Source organism: Coregonus lavaretus, assembly GCF_964263955.1.
Source record: "Coregonus lavaretus genome assembly, chromosome: 28".
NCBI classification, from domain to species: domain Eukaryota; kingdom Metazoa; phylum Chordata; class Actinopteri; order Salmoniformes; family Salmonidae; genus Coregonus; species Coregonus lavaretus.
This window is the reverse complement of record NC_140015.1, coordinates 2,115,996-2,140,036: the sequence shown is the minus strand read 5'-3', so window position 1 is coordinate 2,140,036 and position 24,041 is coordinate 2,115,996. Positions and strand designations below refer to the sequence as shown.

The window sequence follows — 24,041 nt, the reverse complement described above, 5'->3', positions numbered from 1 at the left end:
GGTAGTAGGTGCCAGGTGCACCGGTTTGAGTGTGTCAAGAACTGCAATGCTGCTGGGTTTTTCATGCTCAACAGTTTCCCATGTGTATCAAGAATGGTCCACCACCCAAAGGACATCCAGCCAAATTGACACAACTGTGGGAAGCATTGGAGTCAACATGGGCCAGCATCCCTGTGGTACGCTTTTGACACCTTGTAGAGTCCATTCCCCGACAAATTGAGGCTGTTCTGATGGCAAAAGGTGGTGCAACTCAATATTAAGAAGTTGTTCCTAATGTTTTGTACACTCAGTGTATACCTGTATGCAACCTTACCTCTGAGAGTGGGCGGAGGACGTGTGGGTTTGATCAAGTTACTCTGAGAGAGAGCGTCCACCATCCAGGACAGGGCACTAGAACAGTACTCCAACTGGGAACAAGAGAAGGGATGGGGGAGAGGGAGAGAAGTTATTTTCCCTAACCCTAAATCTAAAACTATACCTAACCCTAACCTTAATTCTAACCCTAACCCCTAAGCCTAAAATAGCATTTTTCCTTGTGGGGACCAGCAAAATGTCCCCACTTTGAATGTTCCTTGTTTTACTATCCTTGTGAGGACTTCTGGTACCCACAAGGATAGTTCAACCAAAACACACGGGAGGATGGTGACCAGAGATTTCGACCGAGGTGGTGGACCTAGAAGCACAGGTGGCATGGGGTAAGGACTCAATAGCTCCGCTCCTCCACACACACACAAAGCCACCCCCCCCATTAAGGACCACTGAAACCTCAGACCGCTGAAACTCATTGCCACTGGGCAGATAAAGCAGTATGTGTGTGTGCTGCGACCAGTGGGAGCGGCCCAGGCTGACACTGACCTTGGTCTCCAGCATTCTCAGCCTGCGGTCGTGGTCCCGGATCTCTGCCATCTGCTTTAAGACACTGTCCATCCTTCAGACACGACCACAACACAGGACCACAAGACAGGTTAGGGGTCAATTCAGGAAGTGAATTGAAGTCCTATTCATGAAAATAAAATTGAATTGAACCAATCTCTAACACAGGAGGACCAATCTCTTTGGATAATTGTTCAGAAGAATGTGGTACATTTTCACAACACTTAGTACAAAACTCAAAACAGATCATCAAAAAGGCATTTGTTTCAAAACTAAGCACATTTTCAATTGACGAAGTACAACACACAAAATCAGTCACTTTTTCACCAAACTTAGTCAGTGTTTCATCTAAAAATACACATTGCAATACATGTTCATATAAAGTCATTGCTGTTCACAATGCAATGGTCACATTACTTTTGATATGATTGTGTTCTCATTTGTTAAAATACATTTGACTATTACTTCATCTGACTGCTGTTATTTTATAATCACTTTAACCATTTGGTGAACCTATAGATTTTAAACTGGTTTGTCTACAGATTTTGAGAACTACATAATGAAAATATATCTTTGTAAAGTATAAGCATGATACTGTAATGTACTATTATGATGATGACTTCAAAAATCTGGTATTGACACATTTTTGTACTATATATGTATGACATTACATACTCTTTTGGCCAGACAGCATTAGATACATGGGCTACACATACAGTGGGGAGAACAAGTATTTGATACACTGCCGATTTTGCAGGTTTTCCTACTTACAAAGCATGTAGAGGTCTGTAATTTTTATCATAGGTACACTTCAACTGTGAGAGACGGAATCTAAAACAAAAATCCAGAAAATCACATTGTATGATTTTTAAGTAATTAATTTGCATTTTATTGCATGACATAAGTATTTGATCACCTACCAACCAGTAAGAATTCCGGCTCTCACAGACCTGTTAGTTTTTCTTTAAGAAGCCCTCCTGTTCTCCACTCATTACCTGTATTAACTGCACCTGTTTGAACTCATTACCTGTATAAAAGACACCTGTCCACACACTCAATCAAACAGACTCCAACCTCTCCACAATGGCCAAAACCAGAGAGCTGTGTAAGGACATCAGGGATAAAATTGTAGACCTGCACAAGGCTGGGATGGGCTACAGGACAATAGGCAAGCAGCTTGGTGAGAAGGCAACAACTGTTGGCGCAATTATTAGAAAATGGAAGAAGTTCAAGATTACGGTCAATCACCCTCGGTCTGGGGCTCCATGCAAGATCTCACCTCGTGGGGCATCAATGATCATGAGGAAGGTGAGGGATCAGCCCAGAACTACACGGCAGGACCTGGTCAATGACCTGAAGAGAGCTGGGACCACAGTCTCAAAGAAAACCATTAGTAACACACTACGACGTCATGGATTAAAATCCTGCAGCGCACGCAAGGTCCCCCTGCTCAAGCCAGCGCATGTCCAGGCCCGTCTGAAGTTTGCCAATTACCATCTGGATGATCCAGAGGAGGAATGGGAGAAGGTCATGTGGTCTGATGAGACAAAAATAGAGCTTTTTGGTCTAAACTCCACTCGCCGTGTTTGGAGGAAGAAGAAGGATGAGTACAACCCCAAGAACACCATCCCAACCGTGAAGCATGGAGGTGGAAACATCATTCTTTGGGGATGCTTTTCTGCAAAGGGGACAGGACGACTGCACCGTATTGAGGGGAGGATGGATGGGGCCATGTATCGCGAGATCTTGGCCAACAACCTCCTTCCCTCAGTAAGAGCATTGAAGATGGGTCGTGGCTGGGTCTTCCAGCATGACAACGACCCAAAACACACAGCCAGGGCAACTAAGGAGTGGCTCCGTAAGAAGCATCTCAAGGTCCTGGATTGGCCTAGCCAGTCTCCAGACTTGAACCCATTAGAAAATCTTTGGAGGGAGCTGAAAGTCCGTATTGCCCAGCGACAGCCCCGAAACCTGAAGGATCTGGAGAAGGTCTGTATGGAGGAGTGGGACAAAATCCCTGCTGCAGTGTATGCAAACCTGGTCAAGACCTACAGGAAACGTATGATCTCTGTAATTGCAAACAAAGGTTTCTGTCCCAAATATTAAGTTCTGCTTTTCTGATGTATCAAATACTTATGTCATGCAATAAAATGCAAATGAATTACTTAAAAATCATACAATGTGATTTTCTGGATTTTTGTTTTAGATTCCGTCTCTCACAGTTGAAGTGTACCTATGATCAAAATGACAGACCTCTACATGCTTTGTAAGTAGGAAAACCTGCAAAATCGGCAGTGTATCAAATACTTGTTCTCCCCACTGTACATGTCATCTGCCTCAGCCTCGACGACGATGGCAGTCTTATCAGCAGCACCTGTCTTTTTACTAAAGAAATGTGTTTTCTTTATTTCAATTTTCTCTGCCCTGCTCTGAAAGCTCTTCATTGCTGCAGCTTAATTTCAATGAAAGTCACATTTGCGATCTGTTAGGGTGGAATAGTCCGTGGTTAATTAATGACACTTGTCTCTACTATTATGAGGAAAAACGTGGATTATATTAATATTGCTATAAAATATATGTACATAAATTATTGTAAATTATTGATCCATCATTAATTATTATTTGGCTGTATGGATTAATTTACTTTTTTGGAGGCCTTTTTTATCAACAATGGCCAGGAAAAAAAAAAACCTTCCTCCCCATTTCCTTTGCAGATTTTGCTGCTGCTGAACCAGCCTGCTGAAGCAAGACTGAATGAGAGCGATGAGCTGAGCGACAGCAGGTTGTTTGTCGGAGGGGGTTGGGGGGCCTCATGTGGAGCATGGGGGGGCCTCAAGCGGATAAATTACTATTTGTTTTTAAAGATTACGAGTATTGTTTTATTTTATTATGCCCAGCTCACGAGGCCTCTTGATGATGTGAGGCCTGTTCTGCTTAATGGTAAGTCCGCCACTGAAAGTGACAACAGTTAAGTCCACACATTTTGTATGTGTCCCCAATCAAACCCACTGTGGTACTCTGATGTAGCTATAGCTAGCTAGCCATGCTCTTACTAATTGAGCCATACAGGACCACTACAATTCATAAGTACGACACAATACTGTTAAATACAATACATGATTACAATACAGGTGGAGGGTGTATGATTGCCATCCCCATCTATGTCAGGCTTGGATTCGCCATGGCAAAATATTTTTCCCCTGGTGCATGAACAATGAGGACATTTTACTGTGATGTCAATAAGAACCTATGGCCAAATGCTCAAGACAGGCTTGATGCAAACTAGTGCCTGATAAATGTTATGTTTCTTTCTTTCATTCATTGCATTTGTTTAATTTGATTACAGTACACCTATAGTGTAATTATATATGAACAATAAATAAAAATGTTGCATCAATGACTGTGAAAGATGTCTTCGATGATCACACCTTTGACCACACATGGGAGATAAATTATGGAAATTAGATTTGAAGTTTTGATGGGTAGTGTAAGTGTATTGCGTAATGTGAAAACAGTGTAATGTACTGTAATTTACAGTACTGTAGCATACTACATTCAAAAGGCAATTTTGAAACATTGGATTAACTGGTTAGATATCATTATGATGTGTTTTGGTGTTTAAATCAATGTTCTCATGGTATTTCACAGTAAACTTGTATTTTGGATCAATGGTTGAGTGGTGAAAGATCTTTCCAAACAAAATTAATGCACAAATAAAGGTTTTAAATATAAGACTTTCTGCATTACAAGTGTTACCAGTTTGGACCGTTGTACTAAGAGTTTAGAAAATTCACCACATACTTGTGAACATAGCACCAACGCAATTGGGGGAAAAAACTAACTAAAGCTGTTAAATTAATCTGGCATTTAGTCTATGACATAAATAAGTGGCCGAGGGAGAGAGCTGGAGAGATGTCTCACTTGACGGAGGTATGTTTGAGTCTCTCTGAGTCGCTCTCTCTCTCTCGTTTGTTCTGGGCAGACAGTATATTCTCCTTCTGGATGGCCTCCCACATGTTCAGTTTCCTGGCCTGCTTACCACGTATCTCCAGAACTGAAGGAGAGATAGAGGAGAGGAAAAGGGAGGGATTTGGAAGAAGATAAAATTATAAAAAAAATATTCAGCTATTCAGATAATTTTTGACGACAATGGGAGTGGACTTCTAAAACACTAGTAATTTATCAACTGTGAGCATTTTCATTTCACAATACATCACATCTCTAGTGGCTCTCCTCGTCTCCCTCCCTCTCTCACCAAAGTGTTTGATCTTTGTGGAGGGGATCTTGCGGATGTGTCTCTTGATGAAGAGGTGGAGGTGGGAGATGAGGATGAAGGGTGGTGCCAGACAGGGTCTGGAATGGTACTCCATGATCAGATTGTAGCGCTGGAACTTCCAGTAGGTGTCGCTGTGCTCCTGCACTTTGGAGAACGTATGACTGCAGTGAGGAGAGCGAGAGAGCCAGCCATAGTGAAATGTTACCAGCCAGAACATCAGGGAATGCAGCACATTTGGAAAGTATTCAGACCCCTTGACTTTTTCCACATTTTGAAACGTTACAGCCTTATTCTAAAATTGTTTTTTTGTCCTCATCAATCTACACACAATACCCAATAATGACAAAGCAAAAACAGGTTTCTAGACATTTTTGCTAATTTATAAAAATAAAAAAACTGAAATATCACATTTACATCAGTATTCAGACCCTTTACTCAGTACTTTGTTGAAGCACCTTTGGCAGCGATTACAGCCTTGAGTCTTCTTGGGTGTGATGCTACAAGCTTGGCACACCTGTATTTGGGGAGTTTCTCCCATTCTTCTCTGCAGATCCTCTCAAGCTATATCAGGTTGGATGGGAAGCGTTGCTGCACAAATATTTTCAGGTCACTCTAGAGATGTTCAAATCGGGTTCAAGTCCGGGCTCTGGCTGGGCCACTCAAGGACATCCAGAGACTTGTCCTGCATTGTCTTGGCTGTGTGCTTAGGGTCGTTGTCCTGTTGGAAGGTGAACCTTCGCCCCAGTTTGAAAACCTGCTCCAGAGCGCTCAGGACTTCATCAAGGATCTCTCTGTACTTTGCTCTTTGTTTATCTTTGCCTCGATCCTGACTAGTCTCCCAGTCCCTGCCGCTGAAAAATATCCCCACAGCATGATGCTGCCACCACCATGCTTCATCGTAGGGATGGTGCCAGGTTTCCTCCAGACGTGACGCTTGCCATTCAGGCCAAAGAGTTCAATCTTGGTTTCAACAGACCAGAGAATCTTGTTTCTCATGGTCTGAGAGTCTTTAGGGGCCTTTTGGCAAACTCCAAGCGGGCTGTCACGTGCCTTTTACTGAGGAGTGGCTTCCATCTGGCCACTATACCATAAAGGCCTGATTTGGTGGAGTGCTGCAGAGATGGTTGTCCTTCTGGAAGGTTCTCCCATCTCCACAGAGGAACTCTAAAGCTCTGTCAGAGTGACCATCGGGTTCTTGGTCACCTCCCTGACAAAGACCCTTCTCCCCCAATTGCTCAGTTTGGCCGAGCGGCCAGCTCTAGGAAGAGTCTTTGTGGTTTCAAACTTCTTCCACTTAAGAATGATGGAGGCCACTGTTTTTTGGGGGTACTTCAATGCTGTATAACCCTTCCCTAGATCTGTGCCTCGACACAATCCTGTCTCGGAGCTCTATGGACAATTCCTTTGACCTCTTGGCTTGGTTTTTGCTCTGACATGCACTGTCAACGGTGGGACCTTATATAGACAGGTGTGTGCCTTTGAAAATCATGTCCAATCAATTTAATTTACTACAGGTGGACTGCAATCAAGTTGTAGAAACATCAAGGATGCTCAATGGAAACAGGATGCAGCTGAGCTCAATTTCGAGTCTCATAGCAAAGGGTCTGAATACTTATGTAAATAAGGTATGTTTTTTATTTTTAATACATTTGCAAAAATTCCTAAAAACCTGTTTTTGCTTTGTCATTATGGGGTATTGTGTGTAGATTGCTGAGGATTTTAGAATAAGGCTGTAACGTAACAAAATGTGGAAAAAGTCAATGGGTCTGAATACTTTCCGAATGCACTGTAGGTGACACTCGCTCATATAAAATGTTTTGGTTTTATTATACTTTTTGGTTAATGACATTATCGTCCCAAATGTCGCATATGAAAGCCGAGCCAGAAAAACATTTGGCATTTTGATAACACTCAAACACGCAATGCTAGTGGCAAATAGTTATTTAGATGTAATTTAATTCAATCAACTATCATTTATCCAATCAGATCAGTGGTTCTGAGAGAATAAACAACACTATTCAAGACACAGTGAGGAACTAGATAAGAGGAATTCAGCCCACCGATTAGAGGGGCCTATTGAATGCGTGATGATCTGTTGAGGGGAACACAAAGAGAGTGACACAGGGATATGGAGGGGGGTGCTAGATGGGAAAGAGGCACAGAGAGTGAAAGAGGGAACGATAGGGTGAAAGAGGGACAGAGAGAAAGAAGAACAGAGAGGGTGAAAGAGGGACAGAGCGAGAAGGTACGTTACCTGAACATGGCGATGAGCAGATTGACCAGGAGGATGTTGGTGACCAGCAGGTAAATGACCAGTAGGATGACCACCAGCCAGTTGGCGTAGGTACTTATGCAGGGCTCTGCCCCCGCCTCAATCAGGGTGGCGTTATTGGTGCACTCTCTCCCCTCCTCCAGTTTATCAGCTACGGACAGAGAGACAGGGAGAGAAGAGGGGATGGAGAGAGGAGAGGGAGGGAGACGGTGAGAGGGTTTGAAATATACTGAACAAAAATATAAACGGAACATGCAACAATTTCAACGATTTTACTGAGTTACAGTTCATATAAGGAAATCAGTCAATTGAAATGAATGCATTAGGCCCTAATCTATGGATTTCAGATGACTGGGCAACCATGGGGGGGGGGCCTGGGAGGGCATAGGCCCACCTACTTGGGAGACTGGCCCACCCACTAGGGAGCCAGGCCCAGCCAATCAGAAAAATGGCTTTATTACAGACAGAAACACTCCAGTTCATCAGCTGTCCGGGTGGCTGGTCTCAGACGATTCCGCAGGTGAAGAAGCCGGATGTGGAGGTCCTGGGCTGGCATGGTTACACGTGGTCTGCGGTTGTGAGGCTGGTTGGACGTACTGCCAAATTCTCAAAAACGACGTTGGAGGCGGCTTATGGTAGAGAAATGAACATTCAATTCTCTGGCAACAGCTCTGGTAGACATTCCTGCATTCAGCATGCCAATTGCATGCTCCCTCAAAACTTGAGACATTTGTGGCATTGTGTTGTGTGACAAAACTGCACATTTTAGAGTGGCCTTTTATTGTCCCCAGCACAAGTTGCACCTGTGTAATGATCATGCCGTTTAATCAGCTTCTTGATATGCCACACCTGTCAGGTGGATGGATTATCTTGGCAAAGGAGAAATGTTCACTAACAGGGATGTAAACAAATTTGTGAAAAAAAATTGAGAGAAATCAGCATATGGAACATTTCTGGGATCTTTTAATTCAACTCATGAAACAATGGACCAACACTTTACATGTTGTGTTTATATTTTTGTTCAGTATAGATGGGAACAACCAGGGAGAGGGATGTGAAGAAAAAAAGTCAACAATTGAAATGATAAGGTAAAGAGGGTAGATTGGCCAGCGTTTAGGATAAGAGATTAGGAGGGGATACTGAGGGAGAGGGCTGAAAGAACAGAGAAAGAGAGAGCACAGTTAGATACTATTGCTGTAGGTTTCAAGTACACACAGAGACACACACACACATTCACATGAAAAACCACATTCGTACACAAACATCAACGCACCATCCATTTCGTGTATGGGGATCTGTCCAAATATGTGCAGGTATGGCCTGTAGAACACTCTGCGAAATATCCAATTGGGACGGGGGTCATAGGAGTAGAGCAGCACCTGATTGGCTACACCATAAGCCATGAGCCACACCGCCAGGAAGAAGAGGAAGAAGAAGATGTCCTTCATCTACCAACCAGGAAGAGGAACAGATGATTAGGAAATGTATCGCTAAAGCTGAAATAACTCTAAAGGACGTTTGTACAGACCTACATGATGTCGACTCATAGACTTTAACACAGACTCTCCATTTAAAATACTTGAACAGGAGTAGATATCGTCAGTGGTTAGCTTACCTTACCACACAACACAAGTGTGTTTATATACACACTGTACAAAACATTATGAACACCTGCTCTTTCCATGACATAGACTATCCAGGTGAAAGTTATGATCCCTCATTGATGTCACCTTTTAAATCCACTTAAATCAGTGTAGATGAAGGGGAGGAGACAGGTTAAAGAAGGATCTTTAAGCCTTGAGACAATTGACACATGGATTGTGTATGTGTGCCATTCAGAGGGTGAATAGGCAAGACAAAATATTTAAGTGCCTTTGAACAGGGTATGGTAGTAGGTGCCAGGTGCACCGGTTTGTGTCAAGAACTGCAACGCTGCTGGGTTTTTCACTCTCAACAGTTTCCCGTGTGTATCAAGAATGGTCCACCACCCAAAGGACATCCAGCCAACTTGACACAACTGTGGGAAGCATTGGAGTCAACATGGGCCAGCATCCATGTGGAACGCTTTCGACACCTTGTAAAGTCCATGCCCCGACGAATTGAGGCTGGTCTGATGGAAAAGGGGAGGGGAGGGTGCAACTCGATATTAGGCAGGTATTCTTAATGTTTTGTACACTCAGTATAGATAGCATTTGAAATGTTGAAATGTTTACACAATCTTCATCACAAGTTAACATCACACAATCATCTTTCAGTCGACAAAGACCATCACACATAGTTTTAAAATATCACTTACCATGTTGCCGACGATGATGATCTTGGGTCCCAGCTGTTTGTGGATGGCGAAGATGTGGATGAGACGGAGGGTAAACACCATGTAGTCCACAGCCAACACAGCACGGCCAAACTCATAGGACCACGGGAACATTCTAGAACACACAACAAACGCCTGGCTATAGTCACAGGGACACACACACACACTCACAAAGATACACACACACACACTCATATACAGTCAGTGGTCAGTTTATGGAAATATTGATCACTCCTACAGACAGTGACTCACGTGGCCGTGGCTGCTATATAAAGCAGGCAGACAGGCATCGAGGCATTCAGTTACTGTTCGATTGAACATTAGTATGGGGAAACTAGTCACATACAGTGGGGAAAAAAAGTATTTAGTCAGCCACCAATTGTGCAAGTTCTCCCACTTAAAAAGATGAGAGAGGCCTGTAATTTTCATCATAGGTACATGTCAACTATGACAGACACATTGAGAATTTTTTTCTCCAGAAAATCACATTGTAGGATTTTTAATGAATTTATTTGCAAATTATGGTGGAAAATAAGTATTTGGTCACCTACAAACAAGCAAGATTTCTGGCTCTCACAGACCTGTAACTTCTTCTTTAAGAGGCTCCTCTGTCCTCCACTCGTTACCTGTATTAATGGCACCTGTTTGAACTTGTTATCAGTATAAAAGACACCTGTCCACAACCTCAAACCGTCACACTCCAAACTCCACTATGGCCAAGACCAAAGACCTGTCAAAGGACACCAGAAACAAAATTGTAGACCTGCACCAGGCTGGGAAGACTGAATCTGCAATAGGTAAGCAGCCTTGTTTGAAGAAATCAACTGTGGGAGCAATTATTAGGAAATGGAAGACATACAAGACCACTGATAATCTCCCTCGATCTGGGGCTCCACGCAAGATCTCACCCCGTGGGGTCAAAATGATCACAAGAACGGTGAGCAAAAATCCCAGAACCACACGGGGGGACCTAGTAAATGACCTGCAGAGAGCTGGGACCAAAGTAACAAAGCCTACCATCAGTAACACACTACGCCGCCAGGGACTCAAATCCTGCAGTGCCAGACGTGTCCCCCTGCTTAAGCCAGTACATGTCCAGGCCCGTCTGAAGTTTGCTAGAGTGCATTTGGATGATCCAGAAGAGGATTGGGAGAATGTCATATGGTCAGATGATACCAAAATATAACTTTTTGGTAAAAACTCAACTCGTCGTGTTTGGAGGACAAAGAATGCTGAGTTGCATCCAAAGAACACCATACCTACTGTGAAGCATGGGGGAGGAAACATCATGCTTTGGGGCTGTTTTTCTGCAAAGGGACCAGGACGACTGATCCGTGTAAAGGAAAGAATCAATGGGGCCATGTATCGTGAGATTTTGAGTGAAAACCTCCTTCCATCAGCAAGGGCATTGAAGATGAAACGTGGCTGGGTCTTTCAGCATGACAATGATCCCAAACACACCGCCCGGGCAACGAAGGAGTGGCTTCGTAACAAGCATTTCAAGGTCCTGGAGTGGCCTAGCCAGTCTCCAGATCTCAACCCCATAGAAAATCTTTGGAGGGAGTTGAAAGTCTGTGTTGCCCAGCGACAGCCCCAAAACATCACTGCTCTAGAGGAGATCTGCATGGAGGAATGGGCCAAAATACCAGCAACAGTGTGTGAAAACCTTGTGAAGACTTACAGAAAACGTTTGACCTGTGTCATTGCCAACAAAGGCTATATAACAAAGTATTGAGAAACTTTTGTTATTAACCGAATACTTATTTTCCACCATAACTTGCAAATAAATTCATTAAAAATCCTACAATGTGATTTTCTGGATTTTTCTTTCTCATTTTATCTGTCATAGTTGACATGTACCTATGATGAAAATTACAGGCCTCTCTCATATTTTTAAGTGGGAGAACTTGCACAATTGGTGGCTGACTAAATACTTTTTTTCCCCACTGTAAGTGACTTTGAGCGTGTCATGATCGCCGGTGCCAGGCAAGCCGGATCCAGTATCTCAGAAACGGCCGGCCTCCTGGGCTTTTCACGGTTTACTGAGAATAGTGCGACAAACAAAAAACATCCAGTCAGCGGCAGTCTTGTGGGTGAAAACAGCTCGTTGATGAGATAGATCGAAGGAGAATCGCGCAAGCTAACAGGCGGGCCACAAACAGAAAAATAACGGGGCAGAACAACAGTGGTGTGCAGAATGGCATCTCGGAATGCACAACTCGTCGATCCTAGTCACGGAGGGACTATTGCAGCAGACGACCACAGCAGGTTCCACTCCTGTCAGTTAAAAAATAAGAAGAAACCGCTCTAGTGGGCACGTGGTCACCAACACTGGACAATTGAGGAATGGAAAAACATTGCCTGATCCGAAAAATCCCGGTTCCTGTTGTGTCATGTTGATGGTGTCAATGGTACAGGCTGGTGGCGACGGTGTACTGGTGTGGGGAATGTTTTTCTGACACACGTTACGTCCCTTGATACCAACTGAGCAATGATTGAACGCTATGCCCCAAATAATTCAGGCTGTTCTGGAGGCAAAGGGGGGTCCGACCCAATACTAGATGAGTGTACAGGCCATATACATCAACACACAGACACATATAAACACATCTAAATATGAAATATACACACCTGCAGCACGTACCCAGGGCAAAGAGTGAGATGGCCGTGATGTCACACTTATTCCACATGTCCTGGATGTAGAGATTCATCCTCTGATATATAGTGTTGCTGCCCACGAAGAACGTCTGCGAGAGAGAGAGGATGGTCATTAATATGAATGTATATGTTCTTACCTGTCAATTGTGTGTGTGTGTGTGTTCGTGTGATGTGTCCTACCTGTCGAAACTCCTCACAGACCAGGGTGAAGACCCAGAAGTAGAGAACAAACTCTAAGGTGGATGGGCCGTGAGGGGGCGGGGGCTTGAAGTCCACCAATAGGATGTAAGCAAACAGGGCGAGGAACAGGAAGTACATCAGCACGTTGCCTAGGAACGAGGTGACGGGCGCAAACCAGAACTCCCTCCAGCGCATCAGTACGAAGGGCCTCTTGGGATTGGAGGCACCTTTCAGTTTGGCCCTTAAAGCAGCATATTCCTCAGCATCCTCTTCCCTGAGAGGACAATAATGAGAATAATTACTGTGTGTGTGTGTGTGTGTGTGAGTGTGTGAATGTGTGTGTGTGTGTGTGCTTACGTTTGCATGATGTCGGCGAGAGGGAACACGGTGGCATCTCCTCCATCCAGACTGTCTGTGTCTCGACCATGAGTCACCTCCTCCGACTTCCCCTCCTCCTCCTCCTGTTCCCTGAGACAAAGAGAGAGAGAGAGAGACCGACAGACAGAGCGCAGAGTGAGGAAACTTTCCTTCATCACCATCTTCTCTGTATCGTTCCAATTTCTCTAACACTCCATGTATTGAAAATGGGATTGATACAGAGAAGGGAAAGCAGGAATTTGGAATGATACTATCGTGCAGAGTGAAGAAAATAAGCAGTGCTTCACGTATTGGACATTTTCCTGAATCATTCCAATTTCCAACTTTTTTCCCTTCAGCGCTGGTCAATCTTCTCTATATTACTCCAATTTCTCTGTACGCACTGAATGAGGAACATACGGAAAGCTCCATGGATTGGAAATTGTCAGACAGACAGACAGACAGACAGGTAGCCACTAACCTGAAAGTGATGAGGTTGGTGTAGATGAGGGGGGGTAAGAAGAAGGTGAGGACCAGTTTCCAGACCTCCGTGCTCCTCTCCATGTCTCCCCACCAGATCTGCGACAGCAGAGACTGCCACGGGAAGAGGTAGGAGCAGAGTTAAGGCTCTGCATACTAGGTTCAGTTTCCTCCTAGCAGAACCTGGCTAGGCGAAGTGAACGTCTGTGCTTCACATACTCCCTTAAAAGTCCTTTGCTTGAAAAACGAGAACAAAGCGGCAATATTACTGTTTGTCCCTCTTGAGGAAGCCACTCCTCAGTAAACAGCCCACTTGGATTTTGCCAAAAGGCACCTAAAGGACTCTCAGACCATGAGAAATAAGATTCTCTGGTCTGATGAAACCAAGATTGAACTCTTTGGCCTGAATGCCAAGCATCACGTCTGGAGGAAACTTTGCACCATCCCTACGGTGAAGCATGGTGGTGGCAGCATCATGCTGTGAGGATGTTTTTCAGCGGCAGGGACTGGGAGACTAGTCAGGATCTAGGGAAAGATGAACAGAGCAAAGTACAGAGAGATCCTTGATGAAAACCTACTGCAGAGCGCTGAGGACCTCCGACTGGGGCGAAGTTTCACCTTCCAACAGGTCAACGACCCTAAGCACACAGCCAAGACAACGCAGCAGTGGCTTCGGGACAAGTCTCTGAATGTCCTTGAGTGGCCCAGCCAGAGCACAGACTTGAACCCGATCGAACATCTCTGGAGAAACTTGAAAATAGCTTTGCAGCGATGCTCCCCATCCAACCTGACAGAGCTTGAGAGGATCTGCAGAGAAGAATGGGAGAAACTCCCCAAATACAGGTGTGCCAAGCTTGTAGCGTCATACCCAAGAAGACTTGAGGCTGTAATCGCTGCCAAAGGTGCTTCAACAAAGTACTGAGTAAAGGGTCTGAATACTTATGTAAATGTGATATGTCAGTTTTTTATTTTTAATACATTTGCAAAAAAATTATTGCGTTGTCATTATGGGGTATTGTGTGTAAATTGCTGAGGAAAAAAACAATTTAATCCATTTTAGAATAAGGCTGTAACTAAACAACGTGTAAAAAGTCAAGGGGTCTGAATACTTTCCGAATATCCTAAAAGGCACCAAACAGTACCATGTGAGATCATATGTGTACCTCTGAAGGTACATTATGTGTATTTTGATATTTTTGTACCCCAGGGAACAATACTGTACCCTAACCATACCCTTACTTCTGAGAGTCCACACACTCTGAAAATCTAAGTGTCTGGTTAGTTTTACAAAGATGAATGTCAAAACTAAGTTTCTTAAAGTTTTGATAACAAATCAAAAAAAATCCAAGCATGATCTACTGCAGGTAGATTTTTGGAATTGTTTTAAATATATGTGTTTTGGCATGTACATTGAGTGATTGATTTACTAATCTTATGCTACAAAAATATAAAGAACATACATTTTTCTAAACTAATCAAATCATATTTAGATATTTAGCACCTGTTACTGAAATGGTTGTTCCAGTTTTAAATGGTTTAGGTAGTCTCCTCACACTGTTCTTAACCCTGGCAGTCATTATGAATGCAGGTTGGCGTGAATAAAAATGTCAGCTGTTGGATTTCCTAACTCTGGCTGGATTCCAATAGGAATTACACATCCCTTTCCAAGCCAGCATAATGTAACTTGCTGGTAGGGTTGCAAAATTCTGGTAAATTTCCCAAGTTTTCCAGAAATCCCAGTTGGAAGACTCTTGGAAATCCTTCAACCAGGAATTTTTGAAAATCAGGGAATTTGGGGAAAGTTACTGGAATTTTGCAACCCTACTTGCAGAACTGATGTAGCTCGTAAACCAAGAGTTTCAGGCCACTGTATTAGAGTAAAGCTAGGCCTTAAAATAATGTCTTATGAGATATGTAATGTATTGTCATAAAGAGTTTAACTATAATGATAACATTAACCTAGGAACTCACTTGGGGAAGGCCACAGGACTGAAAATGTATGAATTCAACAACCACATTTCTGTCGCTAACAAATACAGTCATGGATGTAACTCTACAATTCACTTGAAAAGTTAAGGCACACTGGGAAATTATATTGTAGGCGTGGCTTAGTGGGGGCGTTACTCAACATTTTCAAGCTGATACAACTCAAATCTGGACCCCCTACAGGGTCACAGTGACTCTGTTTAAGTAATGACTACAAAATCACTTTAAGTAACTGTACTCAGATATATTAAGTGCAACGGGTATCCTCAAAAGTTTTGAATAATGACAGCACATTGGGGTTTACAGTGATAAGCACGCAGGCACGCACGTATAGCCGCGGGAAGATGTTTGGGGGTGGGGGTGCTGTGCAAATATTGATATAATAACCATCATATCGGAGTAAACTTGGAGTCATGCGATCTAAACTCGGGAAACCATGCAGTTTTTTAGGCTACAGATGAAATAAGTTATGATGAACTTCACAGGGTGGTGAAAGTGCATGGTGATCTTGATGTTAAATATTGAGGGTCTAATTCTGGTGACATGATGATCCATGCTAGACTGCCATTTGACAAAAAAAATATTATCCATAATAATCTCATCATGTAGACTAGCCTACCCGCACTGTATCTGTGAGCTGTTGGCTAGAGCGCACGTGCCAAGACCGGAGTGGGCACATTTGCTTTTTAACGCAGCAGTTTTTGTGACAAAACTATCGGTAGAGTTGAAAATGCGATGGAAACATATTGAACTTTAGATTTTTATTCGGTACATGAAAACCTAAGTGAAAAAGTACATTTTGTGTGCACTACGTCATCACGCACTGATTTTATCTGAAACAAGTCAGTTTGGTGGAAACACACCACTGGTGGGAAAATAGCACATTTTCTTTATGCGGATTCAAGAATATTTGCATGAAAATCTAGCTACTGAGAGAGTTAAATGAACACAGAATGTGTTAAGTCTGTGGACCCATATAGACATTGGAACAGTGTTAAATTAACACTCTGCTTTGTGTAAAGCCTTATTCAAATATTTCCCAGAGTGCATTGCCTTTCGAGTAAATTGTAGAGTTACCACCCATAATTGTATTTGTTAGTGACAGATACATAGTTGTAGCATTCATAAATTTTTGGACCTTTTGGATTTTACCAAGTGAGCTCCTAAGCGAATATGTTATCAATAAAAAAATACATTATTTAACACAATACCATACATTTTTCATAAGGCCTTATTTTGAGGGCCTAGTTTTACCCTAATGAAGGGACCTGAAACTCATACACATCACTTTGAACTAAAACCCCGCCCATCATTATCATATTTCCCAGCATCCTCTATTGCAGGTTAATTTTTTGAATTGTTTGTTTAAATATCTATGTTTGTGCATGTACATTGATTGATAGATTAATCTTATGCTACACAAAGATAAATTAAATACATTTTTCTAAACGGCACTCGTTACTGAAATGTTTTGTTCCAGTTTAAATGCCTTAGGTAGTCTCCTCACAATGTTCCTAACCCTGGCACTCTTTCTGAATGCAGGTTGCCGGTGAATAAAAATGATGTTGTATCCTAACTCTGGCTGGCTTCCAATAGGAATTAAACATCACTTTGCAAGTCAGCATAATGTGACTTGCTACCTGCAAAGAAACTTTACCAAAATGTACAGGTTTTCCAGAAATCCTGGTTGGAAGTTTCCTGGAAACTGAAGCAGGCAATCTGAAATACTTCAACCAGGATTTTTAGAAATTCTGGGCATTTTGGGAAAGTCACCGGATTTTTGCAAGCCTGAGGTATGAACTGGGGTACAATTATGCACTTATAACTAAAAGGCACAAATGATGACCTGACAGAGACATGTGTTTGTACCCCTTTAGGAACACATCTAAACCTTTTTTTCTGAGAATATAATACCCAACACCACATGGTTTACAGGCCACATCAGGACTGGACGTCAGATTATGCTGGCTTGCAAGGTGATGTGTAATTCCTATTGGAATCCAGACAGTGTGGGGATATCCAACATTTGGCATTTTTAATCAACCACAACATGTATTCAGAATGACTGCGAAGGTTAGGAAGACTAAGCTATGAGACAACCTAAAGTATCTAAATTGGAATAACCATTTCAGTAACGGGTAAAATAAATCCAAGAGATTCGTTTAGAAAATGTTTGTAATTTATATTTGAGTAGCATAAGATTAATTGATTACTCAATAAATCAATGTAAATGCACCAACATAGATATTGAAACAAACAATTCAAAAAATCTACCAGCATAGAGGATGCTGGGAAATGTGATAATGATGGGCGTGGTTTTGGTTCAAAGTGATGCGTATGAGTTTCAGGCCCCTATATTAGGGTAAAACTAGGTCCTCAAAATAAGGCTTACTTTATGATAACATATTCGCTTAGGATCTCACTTGGTGAAGTCCATAGGACCGAAAATGGATGACTGCAACAACCATGCCGCTTCTTTTTTTTACACTGGAGAATTTGCTGTGTGCATATGGCGGAGGAGTGTGTGAACGCGCAAATGGAAGACGGAGGGGAGAGGGGAAGGGGAAGGGGGTGATTTGGGATTCAGCTACACACACACATACACCTTGACCCCTGACCCCTGGGTTTAGTACAGACCTGCACGCCGTCATGGCTGAAGAAGAGGCGGGCATCAGCTGCGGTGGCCATCTGCAGACAGGTAGCTCCGCCCCACACCGGAGACTTCCTTATAAGGAGGGTGAAGGAGCGGTTTTCACTGCTCTGGTAGCACTCACTGAACACGTCTAGAGAGATGATTAAAGGTTTAACACTCAACACTCACTGAAGACGTCTAGAGAGAGAGGAAATGGGTCACAGGTTTTCAAATGAAGTTTCCCATTAGGAGTGCGGATATGTTTGCTTCAGTCCTCATCTTAAAGGTGTGAAAGCATTGCAAATGGTCCCAGACTGGGATGCCATCCAGCAGACTTTCCAAACAGGTGGTCCCTTACGGTCTGATGTGGAACTGCTACAAGGCATTATGGTGTAACAACCTTCACTCACAAAATACAAGCTGCTCACAGTATGCATAACAGAGTTGATGGCTACTACATTGACATCCTCACAGAACAAACACACAGCAAGGATAAGGCTAACCCACCATGGGCCAAGTTCTCAAACTTCTGGGCTAGCACGTTCATAGAGAGCTTGGTCTCCGTCTCACTCTCCAGCTTAGACAGCTCCCTCAGCATCCTACAGCCTGCCAGAGCACTGTGGACAGACTCCCCAGCCTGGGGGGGGAGGGGGGAAGAGAGAGAGAGAGAGAGAGAGAGAGAGAGAGAGAGAGAGAGAGAGAGAGAGAGAGAGAGAGAGAGAGAGAGAGAGAGAGAGAGAGAGAGAGAGAGAGAGAGAGAGAGAGAGAGAGAGAGAGAGAGAGAGAGAGAGAGAGAGAGAGAGAGAGAGAGAGAGAGAGAGAGAGAGAGAGAGAGAGAGAGAGAGAGAGAGAGAGAGAGAGAGAGAGAGAGAGAGAGAGAGAGAAGCATTGTGCATTGGTAAATTAAAGGTAGACTCAGCGAGATGATGCAGATGCACAAAGTAAACAGCAGTAGTGGGTCAATTTCCACAACAACTAAGAGCGTTGAAGCGCGAGGCTAAACCACTCCACTGTTTCGGTCCCGTACCTACCACGTTGTAGTAGCGTGAAGCGAACCCCTGCAGATACTCTGTGTGACTGTGTGAGAGCGAAGTTTTGCATCGTGCTCATCGCAATATCAGCGGTGCTGCTCGTGGCAACGTCATATCGCTGAGTCTACCTTTAATGAATGGCCTTTGGAGTCCATGTCATTTTCTACAGATTAGACTGTTGAGTGCGCACATTGTTTATCACTGTCATTACAGCTGCCTGGTCCCATATATTCTTAACTGACTCACCCGGTCAGATAAAGGTTCAATTAAATAATTAATAAATAAATTACCATCTCCCAGAAGTAGACTGCCATCTCGCTGCGGTTCTGAAGCACAGCCCAGATGAACAGAGAGGCCCAGGGAGAGAGGCAGCTCTGCTCCTTGTACGGACACTCCCCCAGCAACAACTTATTCATGTGCTGAGAGGGGGGAGAGAGTGAAGTAGTCACAGTTACATTCTATGGCCAGTAATGCAGTGGTATCACCATAGTAGCATTGATCATTCAACTATATTGGTGGAGGCTACCCTATCACTGCATCACTGTACCTTGTCATTGAGAACAAATGCATTTGTAATTCATGTCTATGTAGAACAGTGCTGTGAGGGGACACTACTAGAAACAATGGTTGCATCCTAAATGGCACCTATTCCCTATATCGTGCACTACTGGGCAGGTACACTAGCAGTTAAGGGAGTTGGGCCAGTAACAAAGGTTGCTGGTTCGAATCCCTGAGCTGGCAAAGTGGAAAAATCTGCTGTTGAGCAAGGCAGTTAAACCCCAGCAACAACTGCAGCCCCCCGCACCGCTCTGATTCAGAGGGGTTGGGTTGAATGCATTCAGTTGTGCAACTGACTAGGTATCCCCTTTCCCTTTCCTTACTTCTGACCAGGGCCCTGGTCAACAGTAGTGCACTATATAGTGGAGAGAGTGTCATTTGGAATGCAACCACTACCTTCATTGCTCTCCTGGTGCTGGTGCTCTGGTCCAAACCCAGAAGGCTGTAGTAGAAGGGCTCACACACATCTCCCAGGATGTCCCATAGAAGCCGTGACACCTTGAGGGAGAGGCGAGAGGAAGTCACATAGAACTGAGATGACTACCCACATGAAAAAAATACTATAGAATTCTACAATACTTACTATAGAATGGTGTAGTATACTGTAAAATACTATACTACACACTGTAGTAACCCTCGATCATGTGTAGTACTTACTATAGAATGGTGTAGTATACTGTAGAATACTTTAGTAAATACAACAGTAATGTCCGCAAAAACACTACACTTTTTAAACTATAGTAAATACTACTGTATTTAATTAGCATATACCCTGCCCATTTCCCTCCACCATATCCCAATTTGTGCCAACCATAAGTGAGAAACCTACATATCAAGTATAGACCATATATTGTGTTCCCTACAGGTTATAGAAAATAGCAGAAGCGCTGAACTATCTGTTCAGATTATGGACAATTTGCTCTTTTAGGTTATGGAAAATTTGCTCTTTTAGTATTTCTCCAGTAGGTTTCCTCAAGGAGAAAGCCTCCAATGTCAAAGATAATAAAACTAAAACACTATAGTAAATACTACAGTATAATACAAGCCGCAAACACACTACATTAATTACTATAGTACAGTGCATTTGGAGAGTATTCAAACCCCTTCCCTTTTTCAAAATTCTGTTACGTTACAACCGAATTCTAAAATGGATTAAATCTGATTATTTTCTCATCAATCTACACACAATACCCCATAATGGCAAAGCAAAAACTGGTTTGTAGAAATGTTAGGAAATGTATTAAAAATAACAAACAGAAATACCTTATTTACATAAGTATTCAGACCCTTTGCTATGAGACTCTAAATTGAGCTCAGGTGCATCCTGTTTCAATTGATCATCCTTCAGATGTTTCTATAACTTCATTGGAGTCCACCAGTGGTAAATTCAATTGATTGGACATGATTTGGAAAGGCACACACCTGTCAATATAAGGTCCCACAGTTGACAGTGCATGTCAGAGCAAATTTTCCGTAGAGCTCCGAGACAGGATTGTGTCGAGGCACAGATATGGGAAAGGGTACCAAAACATTTCTGCAGCATTGAAGGTCTCCAAGAACACAGTGGCCTCCATCATTCTTAAATAGAAGAAGTATGGAACCACAAAGACTCTTCCTAGAGCTGGCCGCCCGGCCAAACTGAGCAATCGGGGGAGAAGGGCCTTGGTCAGGGAGGTGACCAAGAACCCGATGGTAACTCTGAAAGAGCTCCAGAGTTCCTCTGTGGAGATGGGAGAACCTTCCAGAAGGACAACCATCTCTGCAGCACTCCACCAATTAGGCCTTTATGGTAGTGGCCAGACGGAAGCCACTCCTCAGTAAAAGGCACATAACAGCCCGTTTGGAGTTTGCCAAAAGGCACCTAAAGGACTCTCAGACCAGGAGAAACAAGATTCTCTGGTCTGATGAAACCAAGATTGAACTCTTTGGCCTGAATGCCAAGCGTCACGTCTGGAGGAAACCTGTCACCATCCCTACGGTGAAGCATGGTGGTGGCAGCATCATGCTATAGGAATGTTTTTCAGCGGCAGGGACTGGGAGACTAGTCAGGATAGAGGGAAAGATGAACGGAGCAAAGTACAGAGAGATCCTTGATGAAAATCTGCTCCAGAGCGCTCAGGACCTCAGACTAGGGTGAATGTTCACCTTCCAACAGGACAATGACCCTAAGCACACAGCCAAGACAACGCAGGAGTGGTTTTGGGACAAGTCTCTGAATGTCCTTGAGTGGCTCAGCCAGAGGCCGGACTTGAACCCGATCAAACATCTCTGGAGAGACCTGAAAATAGCTGTGCAGTGACGCTCCCTATCCAACCTGACATAGCTTGAGAGGATCTGCAGAGAAGAATGGGAGAAACTCCCCAAATACAGGTGTGCCAAGCTTGTAGCGTCATACCCAAGAAGACTCAAGGCTGTAATTCGCTGCCAAAGGTGCTTAAACAAAGTATTGAGTAAAGGGTCTGAATCCTTGTGTAAATTTGCAAAAATTTATAAAAACCTGGTTTTGCTTTGTGATTATGGGGTATTGTGTGTAGATTGATGAGGGAAAAAAATAACAATTTAATCAATTTTAGAATAAGGCTGTAACGTAACCAAATGTGGAAAAAGTCAAGGGGTCTGAATACTTTACGAATGCACTGTATATACTACAGTTTGCTTTTACTACAGTATTTATACTATTGTGAACTGTAAATACTACAGTATACTACAGTAAAGTCAGCAAAACACTACAGTGAATACTATAGTATTTATACCATAGTATACTATAGCATTTTTTCATGTGTTGAAGCAGATTATCAAAGAAATCTAAACATTTGATCAAATGCTCCTCAACTCCACACAGTGAGTGACCCCATACATCCCCTTTCCCCCTCCCTATTTGATCATTTTACCATTTAATTTCTCCACAAATACCTAGTCACATCAGTACTTTAAAAAAGGCTGCAGCTGCAGAGCCGACTGACTTCTTTTTCTCCCTACTAAAGATTCAGAAGTTTCTGCGCATGTGTTTCTTGACCTCTACTTTACCCACACATTTTGTGGTCTCCTTGCCTTGACATTTCTCACTGTCAATCGTGAATGATACGTTTTACCGGTGAAACGCCCATGCCAATAATTTGATCTCAATCAGTTTCATGGGGATATGCATTTAGATATTCTTGAGTTATACATTGTTGTTTCGAAGTAGCTTACACTGTTGTTTTATATGATGTACACTGAGCGACTTTTAGAGCAGATGGTTTTAACAAACTGTAGCATAGCCTACCTGTGTATTTTGCCTAGTATATTGCCACGCTGTTGAGTCTTGGCCATATGAGAGAAAATGCGGTGGTGTTTTTGTCTTACTTGCGTAGAATACTAGCATTATGTTATCTTGCAGACATTGATTCACCTATGACCTAACTTTATTAAACAAGCACCATTTGCCAGAGTATCCTGTTTTCTACGAGCAGAGACCGGGAGTAAAGTAGAGAATAAACAGAAGCTTCAGGATCTTTTGTCTGGAGAAGAAAAGGTCTGATAAAAGTCGGATCCGCAGCCACTACGATAAAATAAAGTGCAACCCCTCCTCACCTCATACAAGCTGAGCTCTTTGGCCGACGAGGGTCCTGATATGGGGCTCTTGAGGGGCGAGGGGCTGTCCGGAGAGCAGGGGACGGTGGGCAGGGACTCGGCCAGGCCCTGCCTCTCTGTGAGGCGGCGCTGGAGCAGCGTGTAGGCCAGAGAACTGTCGGATAGCGAGCGGTACAGGCCCTCCAGACGCCGGTATGTCAGGTAGTGCAGGATGTTGAGGCCGTTCTCAGTGAAGAGACGCACGAACTGGGGCTTGTCGTTGATCAGCGCGTCCGTCATGGAATCCTCTAGGTCCTCGTACTGCAGGAGGATGTTTTTTAAAATATGTCCATCTGTCGATCTATCTCAAATAAAATTGTGTATCTGTCTGTCAAAATTGAAACAATACTATCGTATCGAGTGATAAAAATAAGAAACGCTCCACAGATGTAACATTTCTTTCACCAACATCTTCTCTGTATCGTTCCTTATTTTCCTCATATTATCCGATACAGAGATATTGGAAACATACTGTGTCTGTCATTTTGTCATAAATACCCTGTCAGCTAAATAACATCAAAGAAAATAAATGCTGTTTAACAGTGGTGATAGTGGTGATCGTGAGGAGCAGCTCACCCTCCATTGGATGTCTCCGTTGAAGAGTTCACTCTTAGCGATGTCCACCCTATTCCAGGCTACTGCTAGCTTCAGCTCCTCTGTGTACTCACTGGCATCACTTGACACACGTTTACTAGCTGACAGAAAAATACATCGAGCGAATGAGTAGTTTGACCAGGATCATGTTCAACATCTCTGTCAACAGATATCAAACGCACACACACACCATATCCACACGCGCACAGACACAAATA

The 24,041-nt window shown here is 43.2% G+C and overlaps 1 protein-coding gene across 1 annotated transcript in view; it reads right to left on the bottom strand.

The window, feature by feature from the left end:
* trpm4a (transient receptor potential cation channel, subfamily M, member 4a) overlaps positions 1-24,041 on the bottom strand; it is a 62,812-nt gene that overhangs the window by 12,363 nt on the left and 26,408 nt on the right. Inside the window, exons 10-26 of the mRNA XM_084146166.1 lie at positions 23,806-23,924; positions 23,191-23,490; positions 20,014-20,115; positions 19,350-19,478; positions 18,536-18,665; positions 18,034-18,179; positions 13,412-13,524; positions 12,931-13,041; positions 12,574-12,847; positions 12,367-12,482; positions 9,718-9,850; positions 8,695-8,869; positions 7,404-7,572; positions 5,129-5,310; positions 4,795-4,927; positions 856-928; positions 314-407 (exon numbers count right to left, since the gene is read on the bottom strand). Coding sequence (XP_084002292.1) covers positions 314-407; positions 856-928; positions 4,795-4,927; positions 5,129-5,310; positions 7,404-7,572; positions 8,695-8,869; positions 9,718-9,850; positions 12,367-12,482; positions 12,574-12,847; positions 12,931-13,041; positions 13,412-13,524; positions 18,034-18,179; positions 18,536-18,665; positions 19,350-19,478; positions 20,014-20,115; positions 23,191-23,490; positions 23,806-23,924 — 2,499 coding nt within the window. The remainder of the gene's footprint in view (positions 1-313; positions 408-855; positions 929-4,794; positions 4,928-5,128; positions 5,311-7,403; positions 7,573-8,694; positions 8,870-9,717; positions 9,851-12,366; positions 12,483-12,573; positions 12,848-12,930; positions 13,042-13,411; positions 13,525-18,033; positions 18,180-18,535; positions 18,666-19,349; positions 19,479-20,013; positions 20,116-23,190; positions 23,491-23,805; positions 23,925-24,041) is intronic.